General features: G+C 35.9%; 1 protein-coding gene across 4 annotated transcripts in view; it reads left to right on the top strand.

Moving 5' to 3' along the window:
- stx3a (syntaxin 3A) overlaps positions 1-13,257 on the top strand; it is a 20,660-nt gene extending 7,403 nt beyond the window's left edge. Inside the window, exons 2-11 of one of the 4 annotated variants that reach the window (XM_024283714.2) lie at positions 2,595-2,669; positions 2,775-2,874; positions 3,344-3,418; positions 3,524-3,597; positions 4,221-4,329; positions 4,415-4,488; positions 6,931-7,065; positions 8,093-8,203; positions 12,547-12,637; positions 12,742-13,257. In XM_024283714.2, coding sequence (XP_024139482.1) covers positions 2,595-2,669; positions 2,775-2,874; positions 3,344-3,418; positions 3,524-3,597; positions 4,221-4,329; positions 4,415-4,488; positions 6,931-7,065; positions 8,093-8,203; positions 12,547-12,624 — 831 coding nt within the window. In that variant the 3' untranslated portion in view covers positions 12,625-12,637; positions 12,742-13,257. Of the gene's footprint in view, positions 1-2,594; positions 2,670-2,774; positions 2,875-3,343; positions 3,419-3,523; positions 3,598-4,220; positions 4,330-4,414; positions 4,489-6,930; positions 7,066-7,748; positions 7,860-8,092; positions 8,204-9,582; positions 9,688-9,951; positions 11,326-12,546 lie in introns of those variants that run through there. The other 3 variants (XM_024283712.2, XM_036213930.1, XM_024283713.2) reach the window with 3 other exon arrangements.

Genomic DNA, 13,257 nt, shown 5'->3' with positions numbered 1-13,257 from the left:
ATTGGTGTGAACTCCCTATTTAACATTTGCATGTTTTTTTTCATCTTTCAAGTCAATAGATTAATGCAAATAAAAACTATATTTTTCCTTATAAATGTTTATTTTATTTAAACTTAAGAGAAGCTGAAATAAGTTCACAACCAACATTGTTGTTCTTTGGAACCTAAAGAAGTTCCAAAAAGTGTATAAAGTTTTAAAATGAACAAAAGAAAAACAATTATCACACTAACTTATTTGTTATGCTTTGTAATGATTTCTTTAAATAGCCCAATGCAAGTTAGCCTTAAACATTTTTGATTTTGTAAAACCTTTATTCATTTAAGAAATTAAATCCTTCACAATCATTAAACACAAACCAAAATTCAGATTTTATTTGAATTAAAAAAACAAACCAGCTAACAAACGTTAGTCTGTTTTAAAGTATTTTTCCATTAGTACTTTTTGTATAACTTGACATCAACCTAAGGTGAGTAAGAATCTAACAGGACACCAGCAGCATTTAGAATTATTTAAAATTTGAGCCATTTTAAACCTAAAACTGTGAGCTCCTACGGCTAATGCTAACTGTTTAAAAATAATATTTTCCATTAGTAACACTTACGACAAGAGTAATTTTTTTTTGTGTAAACTTACTTTGGTCAACTAGACCTATTGTTCTTTTAATATACCTTTTGGTTTGTAGATGAGATGATCAAGGAAGTATTAACATTTGGTTTCCATACTTCGTAAAGGCTGGGACTCGTGCATTTCTGACCTCGATGTTTTTGTCGGTAGCTAAACAAAACACAATCCGTTTGACACACTCACACACAAATAATAGCAAACAACAAATTCTTAACACCACTTTACTACATTTGGGATCCTCTAAACTGGCATTTTTTTACGCTTTTTATGAAGAACACATAAATAAACTCTTGCTAACAAAGAGGAAAACATGCAAATCTTGCAGAGCACGCCGCCTGTAGGATCCAACTTGGAATTCCCTTCTGTCTTTGTGTAGGCAAATGAGAATACAAAGCAGAGCCAGCGAGGACCAAATCTATTCAAATGTACAAGTAGAAGAATGCAAGGAGTATTTTTTAATATTGACACAGCTTTTAAACCCTTGACACCTGGATTTATTNNNAAAAAAAAAAAAAAAAAAAAGCACTGATGTTTTTGCTTTCAAGTCGATGCTAAATTATGATAATTTTCAAGCCGAAGGGATTTGATGCATCAATAGGTATTAAGGAGTTTAAGTGTTAATTAAAGCATGAACTTTAGGTTTTTGTGTCGGTTTGGAAGAGAAGAACATGTGTGTTAGTTCAGTAAAAACTCATTTTTTACTCTGAGGATGCACTTTGAAAAAAAATGCAGCTTAAGCTTAACATGGATGGATAATATCAGAAGTTTGTAGTTTCTCTGTTTGTTTTTAAAAAAGCCAATAATTATGACAGTTTTTCATAATTTGATGAAAAGTAAATGTATCTTGATAAAACCCAAAAGGATTTTCCAAAAAATGTAGCAAAAACATCATAACAGGTTAATGTATCTGAACCTGTATCAGGTCATTACTACCTCTAAAGTTAATTATGATGGCAAAGAATGTATTCAAATAGTTTAAAAACAGAACAAGGAAATGAAAAGGACAATACACTAAAACTTTGTGATAGTCTGATTACATCTCGTGATACGTAGCTTGAAGAAGCACACGATTGGGTGTTGAGGTTTTTATCTGCATTGTGAGACTCGTTTCCTATAAAATGTTCTGCTGATTTTCCTCCAGGCTTAGGATAACTGTGATGTGACCCAGTTCTGACCTAGCTTTAGTTGTTGGACAGATGGCCTCACATTTGACTCCTGTTTATAGGCGACTCGGTTTTGCTCTGTCCTCCTGTCTGCAAGGAAGCCCACTCAAAAATGTCCCTCCATCTTTAACACGGTTTTCCAAAGATCCTTTGATTGATGCAAAGATACTTTCTGATCATCATTTAAGAACACGCCATGGGTCAGTGCGACATTCTGCTGCTTTACCTCTTTATTCTGCTTGAAAGGGTGCTTAGCTATTAAAAAAACAACATAATTTTAGCAAACCTCCCCTAGCTTTGGACTTACAGTAGCTCACAGTGTGCCCATTGCATGATGCGAAACTGATATTTCCTTTCACATATATTTACAGAAACTGGTACAAGTCAGGCTCATATCAACAGCAATCTAATCTTATTTATCATTTCTGGTATTTGTTCAATCTGTTAGTCATTGTTAGAAGTTATTTGTCATGTAAAGTTGTACTGTATGGTCCTTTTTTAAAGACTGAATGCTTGCATTGTTTTTTTATTATGGAGATACTGCCTATATGCTACACCTAATAAAAATATTTGAGGATTGCATGTTCTTTTAACTCAGAACTATAGACGGACAGTTTTATGAATTCAACATTACTAAAGTGAAGTAAAATCTCTAACTAAAGTGATCAGAAAATAGCTCAGCACCAATTTCACATTCATTTATACACCGAACAGAAAAAATACTGAATTATCAGCAGTAGTCGGTCTTTATTAAACACTTTTGATTCATTTAATAATCGCTGTTGATGCATCTTTTTATCCTGTTAGACTTGTGATCAAGATGACGATGAGGTGGAGATCGCTGTGGACAATGCAGCCTTTATGGATGAATTCTTCTCTCAGGTCAGTGCACTAACCTTCACAAACCTCACATTTACGGTATCACTCAACGTTGGGTGTCTTGGTATTTTCCTCTGTGAGTTGTTGGATGATTCTGTTTGGTTTCAGATTGAGGACATCAGGAGTAGTATTGATAAAATTGATGAGAACGTGGCTGAAGTCAAAAAGCTGTACTCTGTCATCCTATCTGCCCCCACATCAGAACAGAGTAAGACACTTTTCTGCACATCGTCTGTCCACATTACTTTTGTGACTCTTCTCTTTGATTCTATATGTCATGAGTTAAATACAGCATTTTAATGATGAGAATATACTTCCAGCAACCAGATGAAACAAATGTTGGTCCAAAGCACTTTTTAATCCTTTTCTTTAACCAACGGAGTGAAGATAAATTATTTTAGCTTCACTTCTCTTATTGAGCTCACAGTATTCTTCCCTACATAGTGCTGGATTGATGTTGCTCAATCAAAAGTAACCGTTTTTTTTGCACAACGTGCATCTATGGAAATGACCAACCAAATTACAACACTTTTATAACTTTAATTTCCCCTTTGAATTTCCTAAAAATTTGTCATGCATGTTTTGTAATTTGCTAAACAGATCTCATACTACTGTTTTAAAAAGTTCTTATTTTTCAAGCTGACTAAAAATATTATCTTTGTGGTTCCTATGAACAGAAACCCAAGATGATTTGGAAGCTATCACCAATGACATCAAGAAGATGGCAAACAATGCAAGAAACAAACTTAAGAGTGAGTGTCTTCTCTACTACTTTATTTTTTTCAATTTCTCATAATATTGTGTCTTATTACATCTAGCAAAATTCTTTAAGACTAAGGATATATTTTTTTTAACAGCCATTGAGAGGAACCTGGAGACAGAACAGCAGCAAGAGAGGGTGTCAGCTGACATGCGGATACGCAAATCACAAGTACATTTGGATTTCTGTCATTGTTTGTTTTCTTGTTTGTTTTTTAAGAACAAATGAGCTTCAACTCCATTATTTCATTATTTTGTATAAAACTTGGTCTCACATGTAGTTCAGTCTTGCTTTTTTTTTTATACCACCTAAATGTTTCCTAAATTACTGAAAGAAAAACACCATGAATGTGCTTAGGTAAAAGCAGCTTGTTTATGACGGTGAGTTGAAGTGCTTAATGTTCTGATCATTAAATAACAATTTTATTTTCATCAAAAATGTATCAATATTCAGATTTTTCTTAAGTCATAATTAAAAAAAAAAGTAAAATATTGTCTGGTACTGTTTTGGGATATATCGGTTGTGTATTGTATCATGAAACGTGTATCGCGATACGCATCGTATCCGCAGATTCTTTCTAAAACACACCCCTAAAACCTAACAGATAAGAAATGTAGAGCTCATTTCGTTACAGCTGTCCCTTTGAGCATGGAATCTGTGAACAAACACTTTATATCACATCCACCAAGTTTTTCACAATATCTCTAACTTATCGTGAGTCGTGTTATAAAAAAATGTTTTTTTTTATATCCAATTTTTACATTATTATTTTTTTTTTCCCTCGTGTTTTCCAGCATGCAGTCCTATCCAGGAAGTTTGTGGAAGTAATGACAAAGTATAATGAAGCTCAGGTGGACTTCAGGGAGAGGAGTAAAGGACGCATTCAAAGACAGTTGGAAATCAGTGAGTTATATGTACTTGCATAGACATACAGGAAATGGTCAACACTCTCTAACGCATGTTTTTTTTCTTCTTCTGTATCCTCTAGCTGGTAAAGCAACAACAGATGAAGAACTGGAGGAGATGTTGGAGAGCGGGAATGCTGCTGTGTTCACTGCAGGGGTAAGAGTGAACATTTTTTAAGAGCGTGCTCACCGTTTCACCTCTTGTTAACATCATCCTAGCTTTTCTCATAATGTCGATGATTGGTCAATCTGATCTCGTGCCCCGAGTTTTTAAAACCTCCTGAACATTTTTGATTTTTCTGAGTTATTTAAGCCTCATCACTTTATTTTGATCCAAGATTTTCTGCCGCAAAATTGTGAGATTTAGCAAATCAAGGTGTTGTTGAGGGCTTTACTTTTCAGTCAATAGAAGGACTGAAAGACAGGAAGTGTGATACAATAGAGGGTTTGGGATTAAAGAGGTGTTCAAGGACACTGATCTTCATATTTTTAAATAGTCAAGAGGTCAACAAATAGCCTAGCTAATTAACATATGAATAATTTATTAAAAACTAAAGTCAACTCTTTAGTTCAGTTATTGTTGAATTAGTTTGGAACAAAAATAAATTGAGCTTATCAAAAAAAAACAGGATTAAGGCTTCATCCTGATAAACCCCCTTTCCTCACTGTAAGGTCAGGGTGCATTGAAGCTGGAAAAATAACTTCCTTTGTAAAAGAGGACACCCCCAGCACAAATGAGCTCATGGGATACGGCCCACCTGCACTCGGACAGGGGGTGTTAAAAGGACAGGAAAGGGAAAGCCAGCAGACTTGGTTTACATGTCTGGAATTTGTTCCTAACTGTGTGAAATTAGTTTTCCGAAAAGGAGGGGAAGAATTCAACAGAACATTGTGTGTTTGTCATTTTTAAATGAAAACACAGTTTTTAAACAAGTGAGGCTGGTAATAATCCAGCTCAAAAAGCAATTTCCTCAATTTCTTTTATGCAGTTTAGCTTTACCTTTTACTAAATAAATTACCCAACCACTCAAATTTTTATTTCCAATATGAATATCTGTTTTTTTTTCTCTTGTGATGTTTCCTATTTTCCATCATGGTCTACGTGAATCATGTGGGACTATGTGAGGATTTTCTTTAGTCGTCATGATCTGTAGCAGCATGTTTAAGGGATAATCTATTTTAACACAAACTTAAAAATGTAGTTTAGTCTGACTTTAAGGGTACAGAGAGGTACAAGGTTGCTCATTCAAAGCTCTGCCTCCTGTTGGGTTTTAGAAAATTCAATCAAACATTAGGGAGCCCACAGTCTCAACAGAATATCCAACATATACTTTGGCTTGTTCTTTCAATTTCACATGTGAGGACAAGAATTTTTGAATTCCATTCTGCTTTGAATAGCTGGATAATAAACAAGCTGAAACAAGATTTTTTTTCCTGGTAGTTTTCATGCTGCAGCTGATAAGCTGAAGGCTTTTTAGAAAAATTCTGGGAACTGACTGATAATAATGATCCACACAAGGTCAATGTTCTAGTAACACATTTATAGGTTGCATTATTTAACTTATTTTTGTTATATTGCACTGGTAAAGTGAGGCTCTTTATAGAAGTTTATTTTCCTGGGAGTTAAAAAAAAATGCTGGTGAAAAATGGCTTCACGGTTCCTCGTAGCAGATGAACACCAATGTGGTTGAACATCTGTATATGACTGTCATGTCATTGCCTACACAAAACTAGTTGGATGAATCCTGGTTCAAACACAGAACCCTGTTGAACGTCATTAATGCACAAAACCTTTACTAAAAAAATTACAATTAAATCAGCCTGATGGGATTTCTTAACTTGATTAGTTTATTAAAAAGTGTTTAAAATCCCATGACAGTTTTCTATTGTAAAAATCATTCCCAGTGGTCTTTTAATTATCATTATGAAGTTTTTCCGCAAATTCAGAAAGCTAGTTTCATTTTTTAAAGACATATTTCATGCAGAGCTGCAGGAGCTCATTAGAAATTTGCTTCTTTGTTATGGCTGTTGTAGCCCTACGTTGACATCCCAGCATTTCTTTGTTTACACTCTCTCCCGCAAGCTTACATCTCCGCACAGCCCCAAGCTAACATTAGCATAGCTAAAAACCGACAAGCACTTTTGAAACTATCCAGTCGTACAGTTTTGAGCCAGATGGTAACTCAGACGAGAAGAACTAAGCCGTCAGTGGATCTATTTGTCGTAAAGAGGGGGATTTAGAATTGGGGTGGAGCAGGGAGACTTTGGCCTACTTATCACTAGTTGAGGTGTTTTTCTTTTTTTTTTTAGTTGAGGCACTTTTCAAACTGCGAGTTTTTGTCAGCTCTTGATCCATCACAATTTGTGTAAAGAAATGCTCAGAAATGCACTTATAATCTTTAATTATTTTACATATGTCCCCCATCACAGGAAAATGTTACAAGTACATGTTAAAAACACCAAAAAAAATTTTTTCTTTGTGTCTTCAAGTGGTTAGATTTGACCACACCCATTTAAGAAAAATATATCTTGATTTGCACATTATGTTTTTGTTTATATTGACTTCTGTTGGTGCAAATACACATATTTTCTTTTGCAGATTGTGGACTCCGGGATTTCAAAGCAAGCTCTGAGTGAAATTGAGTCGAGACATAAAGACATAGTCCGTCTGGAAAGTAGTATCAAGGAGCTGCATGATATGTTTGTAGACATCGCCATGCTAGTGGAGAGCCAGGTAAACTTCTGTATAACTCTTCAAAACTTTGAATTCATCCATACTCATTCCTTTAACCACTCTTAAATTCACCCTCTGGTCTTTTCTGATGGCCTTGCAGCCTTCCTGCATCTGTCTTTTGTCTTTTCCAGTTCCATGCTTTTCTTGCATCCTCTTCTGGCTTTGCCACCTTCATCTCATCACAGCATTACAGGAGTGTATTATAATAAAAATCCAGCTTTATTTATTAGTTTTAGTTTGCATAAGAATATTGGCTATTATAAATTCATAGGGCTTAATAATTGACCCTTGTATGTTCAAAAAGTTAAGTATGACCACCTCTTTCTTGCTGCTTAACTCATGCAATCTGAGGAAAAGGCCTGAGTGAGGTAAGGCGCTTTATCTTCCATGCTTTTTCTTTTTTTTCTTGCTTTTTGACAGGAATCTTATTTTTTTTTTTGCAGTTCGGGGAGTTTTTTTTTTTTAAATAAACTAAAAAGCCTTTGACTTTAAACTAAATTTAGAGACATTTATTAATTCAAAGTCGCTCAATACTTTTGCTCTAAGCGGCTGACTGTCTTGGTCTCTTTATTTATGAAGTTGAAATATAGTAAACTGTATTAAATAAAATCAATTTATTGTTTTTTACCTTGTTGCTTTTATAAGTGCTGCTTTATATCCTAATGAACCTTTTTATGTTTCAGGGCGACATTGTAGACAACATAGAGAAGAATGTTTCCCAGTCAGTCGACCACATAGTAGAGGCAAAAGAGCAAACCAAAAAAGCTGTAAGGTACCAAACCAAAGCGCGCAAGGTAATGTCATTTTTCCAGCTTTTGCTACATTTTACTGTTACTTCTTCCTCTTTTGTTATGTTTCCAACCCTGCCCTCCACTGCGTTTGACACATTCAAAGCATGCAGTCACACTTCACCATTCGAAAACAAAAGTCCCACTTGTGTGTTCGCCACGCTCTGGGGATTTACTCTCTTTCTTTTACTTCTTTCCTTTTACTATGTTTTTGCTGCCTCGGATGTTGTCCCTGTAAGGGTGGGATGATTGACAGGATTGAGAGCAACATGGACCAGTCAGTGGGCTTTGTGGAGCGGGCGGTTGCAGACACTAAAAAAGCCGCCAAGTTCCAGCAAGAAGCTCGGCGTGTGAGTGACGGTTGTCAATGGCAGCAGTCTGGTTTCCCAAAAGAAATAGTTCCCTAAGGAGAAAAGGATTCTGTTATCATAACACGATTCATATTTTATTGTCAGTGTAAGAAGGCATGATGTGAGCTGTGTGGGACAGGAAAGATACCTTCTTGTTTCCGAATTTTAAGCTCTTCCTTTTGAAAATCCATAAATTTCCCTTTTTTGTCAAAAGCGTCCTGTTCCCTCTGTGCGCCACTGTTAAAAAATAAATTCTTTATGTAAGTAGGTTGAAATAATTTATGCTCTCACACATAACATATAAAACCATATGGTGTTCACATTAGACAAGCAGGGAGGGGCTTCTTTTTTTTATTTTTATTTCTTCTTTGCTAATGGTTACTACCACATGCACCTACAATTGGAAGAGGCTTGGTGTGAAATGTCAAAGCGGCACAAATCTTGCTCCAGACTTTTTCTTTCTTAGCTCTATTCCGATAAATGAAAGACTTGGTGTCGTAAAATTCTGGCTGGGCGCACATTATCAATTTGTCCTCCATGATCAATTTTCTAACGGTTGGAACTTCCGTTAAAAGGATGCCATCCATATGTCACTGCCAAATCTGAGTCTCTGATTGATCAAAGTTGGACTTTTTTTCAACTTTCAGGTACGTAGCATCTGAAAACGTGCGTAGCGACACATGAGCATGAGCGTTTTGAACAGGGAAGCCCGAAACCCGCAACTTTTCATTAGAAGTGGTTGCTTGAACGTAAATTTTCGAGAATAGAGTGAATGTAGCTTTACGCCTCTCGTCTGTTCATGTGAATTGTCTGTCGTTGTCCATTGAATGTAATCACCTTCTAAAAACGACCCAACACCTCCTAGAAGTTTGGTCTTTTATTATGTACACAAATAATTGTAAGAAATGGTTAAAAACTGTAACATTTATGAAGGTATTTTCCTAAATAATGTATTTTAAGATTAGTTTGGACTTCATTTGGTTAAATCTCTTTTGGGAAACCAGCTGTTTGACAACAAGGACCCTTCATCTGCACCTTGACCCGTTTATGGTCCCCAGCCCTGAAACCTGTTGTGTTTGACACCTTTTCCTGTACATCCAAAAGAAACCTGAACCCCCCTCAAACCACTGGAACACTTTTCTCCATCTTTTCTGTCTCTTGTCTTAAACTTTTAATCTTCCGTTGTTTTTTAGCAGGACCCCTTACTGCTCATGTCATTTGATTGGTAACGGTCAGGAGAAACATGAAATCTTTGTTTCTTCCATGAACTCCTTGCGCCCTGGCAATGATGCTAAAAATATGAAGTGTTTGAAAACATAATTTCTGCTCATGAATGTTTAGGATGTGTAATATATGTGTGCTTGGTTATTCCTTTGTAGAAAACGGTGATAATAGTGGTGATTGTGGTCATCTTGCTGGCAGTACTAGCCCTCAGTATCGGGTTGGGGGTGGGATTACAAAATTAAGTTTGAGAAGAGTTGAAGGTGAGTAACCTCGGACCTGTATAAGGCATGCCGTAGAGTCCCCGTAGACTGCATGCTTGTGTGTTTTGAATATCCAGGGAGCTTACTGTAGGTGTGTTTTTGTGTGCACTGAAGTTCTTGGGTGTGGCGTTTTACGTCCCTGCATGATTTGGCTCTAGTTTCTGCTGATGACACGGGGGGGTGTGTTGGTGGAGGCTTGACATTTTGGGTTTGTGTGTTTGGGCTCGTGTTGACATCCTTTCCCTCTCGTCTCTCCTTCTGTAGAAGATGATCATCATAGCTGTATGCTGTGCTGTGCTTGTTGTCGTCGTCCTCATCATCATCCTCACCCAGACAATAAAGTAGGACTGCCTCCATCACCATCCATCATGCACTCCAAGCTACCGCCAGTCTGCCGTGGAAACCAATGACTGAATTCATGTGTGCAGCAAATGACCGAACAATTCACCCTTTAAACAGAACTGTGTAGCATTGAAACACTGGAAAAGAGAAGTGCGGTCCCTCATTTACGGACACTTTGGAGAATGTTATGCTGCAAATGAGGAATTGGCACTTGAAGCTGACATTAGGTACAATACCTGCTGTACCTCTGGAGGCCAAAAAAGGGGGAAGCAGAAAAATTCATCACTCCAGTGGCGCTGAACATTTCATTGTTTTAAGATTTCAAATGTTCCCCTCTTTGTGTTTGTCGTACATTTGTGACACCATGTAGAAGCACACAACGTCCTGATCCTTTACTCCTTGCCTTCATGAGCCTTGACACTCTAAGCCTAAAAAGCTACCAAATGTTCACTTAACTGGGAGTTGATTGGTTTGACGAGGGGAGTTCCAGCACTTTCACACTTCAGAATATCAAAGTAAGCTCCATTATATGTAATTATCATGTAAATAATAGATTTATTTTTGTGTTATCGTTCTTTTTTTTATGTCTCGGTTCATTTAACTAAATTAAACTGCTAGTACTTTCTTACGATTCCTCCATTTAAAGAGGTGTTCTTGTCAAATTTAACCATGTGAATGATGCCTTGTGGGAAATATGATAAAACTGCAACAAAAAGACAGCAAACTAATAATAACTTGAAGTTTCATTTTGACTGTAACTAAAATGACATTTGGTAAAAATAAAAAGGTTTTAGTGCCAAAAATGTTTGCAGAAACGTTTATAGCAGTGATTATCTTGTTTCCCATAAGTGTTGAAATACTTTTAAACAATGTTTTTGTGTGATTATTAAATAACAAATGAAATAAAGTTATTATGGAAAAATATAAGTGCTGGAAGTTCTCTTCTCTTGGATAAGTATGAGTGAATGTTTCAAGTCTCACACATACGAGCTTACTGTAGTTTAGTATTTAAACTTCTACTGTGTTTTCTAAACACTTCAGGGTATGCATGTTTTTGTGAACTTTTTTTTTCCCCTATAAACAGGCTAATATAATTGCATATTTCTTTTGGTAAACACGAGCTGAACATGGTTTATTGTGGGGCTTCTCTGTTTAACATTGGATATGGACCTCATAAACCACGGCATGAAGCAAATTTTTGTTGACCACAAAGTAACTTGAAACAATGCTCGAGTTAAAATTGTCCTTTTATTGAATAAAAAATCACCACTTTGTTTGGTCCATGAATGCAACACATTGAAAACTATTTTGGCAGTTCTTGTTCATCTTAACATTTTTATTAAAACCATTAAAAATAATCATACATGATCAGTTTAATTATATTTTTGTGTCCAAACATAAAGTACTTCAATTTTCTGACTTTACAAAATAAAAGCACACTCGCAGCACACCTGTCAACTTCAAAACACAGTATTAGCAGCTCCATAAAACGTGTTCACCCATAATTCAATGCGGTTTTATGTTTTTACTTGTCTTAATTTACACCTGTGTTGTTTGGAGTTTTGACTGACATTATGGACCTTTAGCGGGAACACACAGTTCAACAAAACAAAAACATTTTTATAAAAGGCGGCACCCATAAATTACCTTCTATGTCTTATAGTAATATTTTTAATAAAGTAATGTTTAGGGGAACACATTTAAAAGTATTTTAAATGTATTATTTATAGCCCAGATTTTGATGGGAGTCTGTGGATTTTGTCATGTGGTTAATAATTCACTTTTTTTTTAAATTTGGGGGAAAAAAAAAAAAACTTAAGTTTTTGTTGGAACAGCTTTGACTCCAAATTTAGTGTCACTTGAGGCTGTGTTCCTGACTTTTTTAATATATAATAAAAGATTTGCCGCAGCATCCATAAAGAGGTGCCTGTGAATCAAAAACCAAAGAATTTGAGTTTTATATCTACCATACCAGGTTTTTCAAGTGTTTTTGAGGCAGTGGTATAATTTGCTCACCCCACACAGTTGCAGGAACAAATAGGATGATGTTTTTCCTTCTACGTGTTCTTCTGCAAAAAATATTTTTATTTTGATTTAGCAGAATTAAAGTTCAGTCCCAAATAAGAATGTCATAGAATAGCCTCATTGTAAACTAAGCAGTAATATGTTTTGCGGTAGTGTTGGGTTTCCTAAAATAAATAAAAGTATTTCCTTGACTTGCTGACAGCCCTTTTTGCTTGTGTGTGAATCTTGTAGCTGATTACTTGTTTGAATGTGTTATATGACTGAGTAGTAGCTGCTGTCAGCAGAGTTCACTCTGTACATTAACCAGTGTCTTAAAGTCCGCTGCAAAAGAGGAGGTAAGCCGTGTCACCTTTTCCTTCTCCTAAACCTATCTGACCCTAAGTTCTACTCTTCCCAAACATTTCCTCAAACCTTTGTCCATCAATCAAAATGTGTTGCCATACAGTCAAATTCAATTCTCTGACTCCTGCTTGTTTCCATTTTCCCCTCCAGAAAAAAATGATGATTACATTGTGCTGTGCCATCATTGGAATTGTCGGGTTCTCCTATCTGTACAGCTTCTTTTCATAAACGGCCACGACAGGTGAAACTACAACCATTAACTGTGTATGTGCTTCATTACGTCAACGTTAAAACTTGACCTTTTTTTTTTTTTTTTTTTTTTTTTGTCTTTATTTTTAATCCCAGGGATCCAGATGTCTCCAGGGGGGAACGCTACCTTAAATTCACCCTTTCTTTTCCATTGTATGTGATTTTTCTCAAAGATTATCAATAAGTTAAATGAATAATACAATTTTCATTGACAATTTCACATTTTCCCTTCCATACCAACCTGATTTTATTTTCCAGCTGTATAGTGTTTGAAAATCTTCTATTATGTATGTTTAGATTATACTTATGCTGTTAAGAAACAGTCAGATTAACACATGACATGATTTTAGGCGGCCCTGCGATGGGACCGGCCACCAGAACCCCGCCTTTGCCCCCACAGTAGCTGGGATAGGCTCCAGCAACCTGGTAACTCCACAGGAAAACAAAAATGGATGTTAGCAGATCTCTTTGGTTAGTTTAGCGCCTCTCTGTGGTGTGCTAAGGAAAAATGATTTGTTCATTAATGAAATCTTAAAGGATTGGAACAAACGTGTGTTATCATTGTGCCATGCAGGTTTTTAAATTGTTAAACAAATAAATATTCTGTTTGGT

This window comes from Oryzias melastigma, linkage group LG10 (genome assembly GCF_002922805.2).
Source record: "Oryzias melastigma strain HK-1 linkage group LG10, ASM292280v2, whole genome shotgun sequence".
NCBI lineage: Eukaryota > Metazoa > Chordata > Actinopteri > Beloniformes > Adrianichthyidae > Oryzias > Oryzias melastigma.
This window is presented reverse-complemented; position numbering and strand designations above follow the sequence as displayed.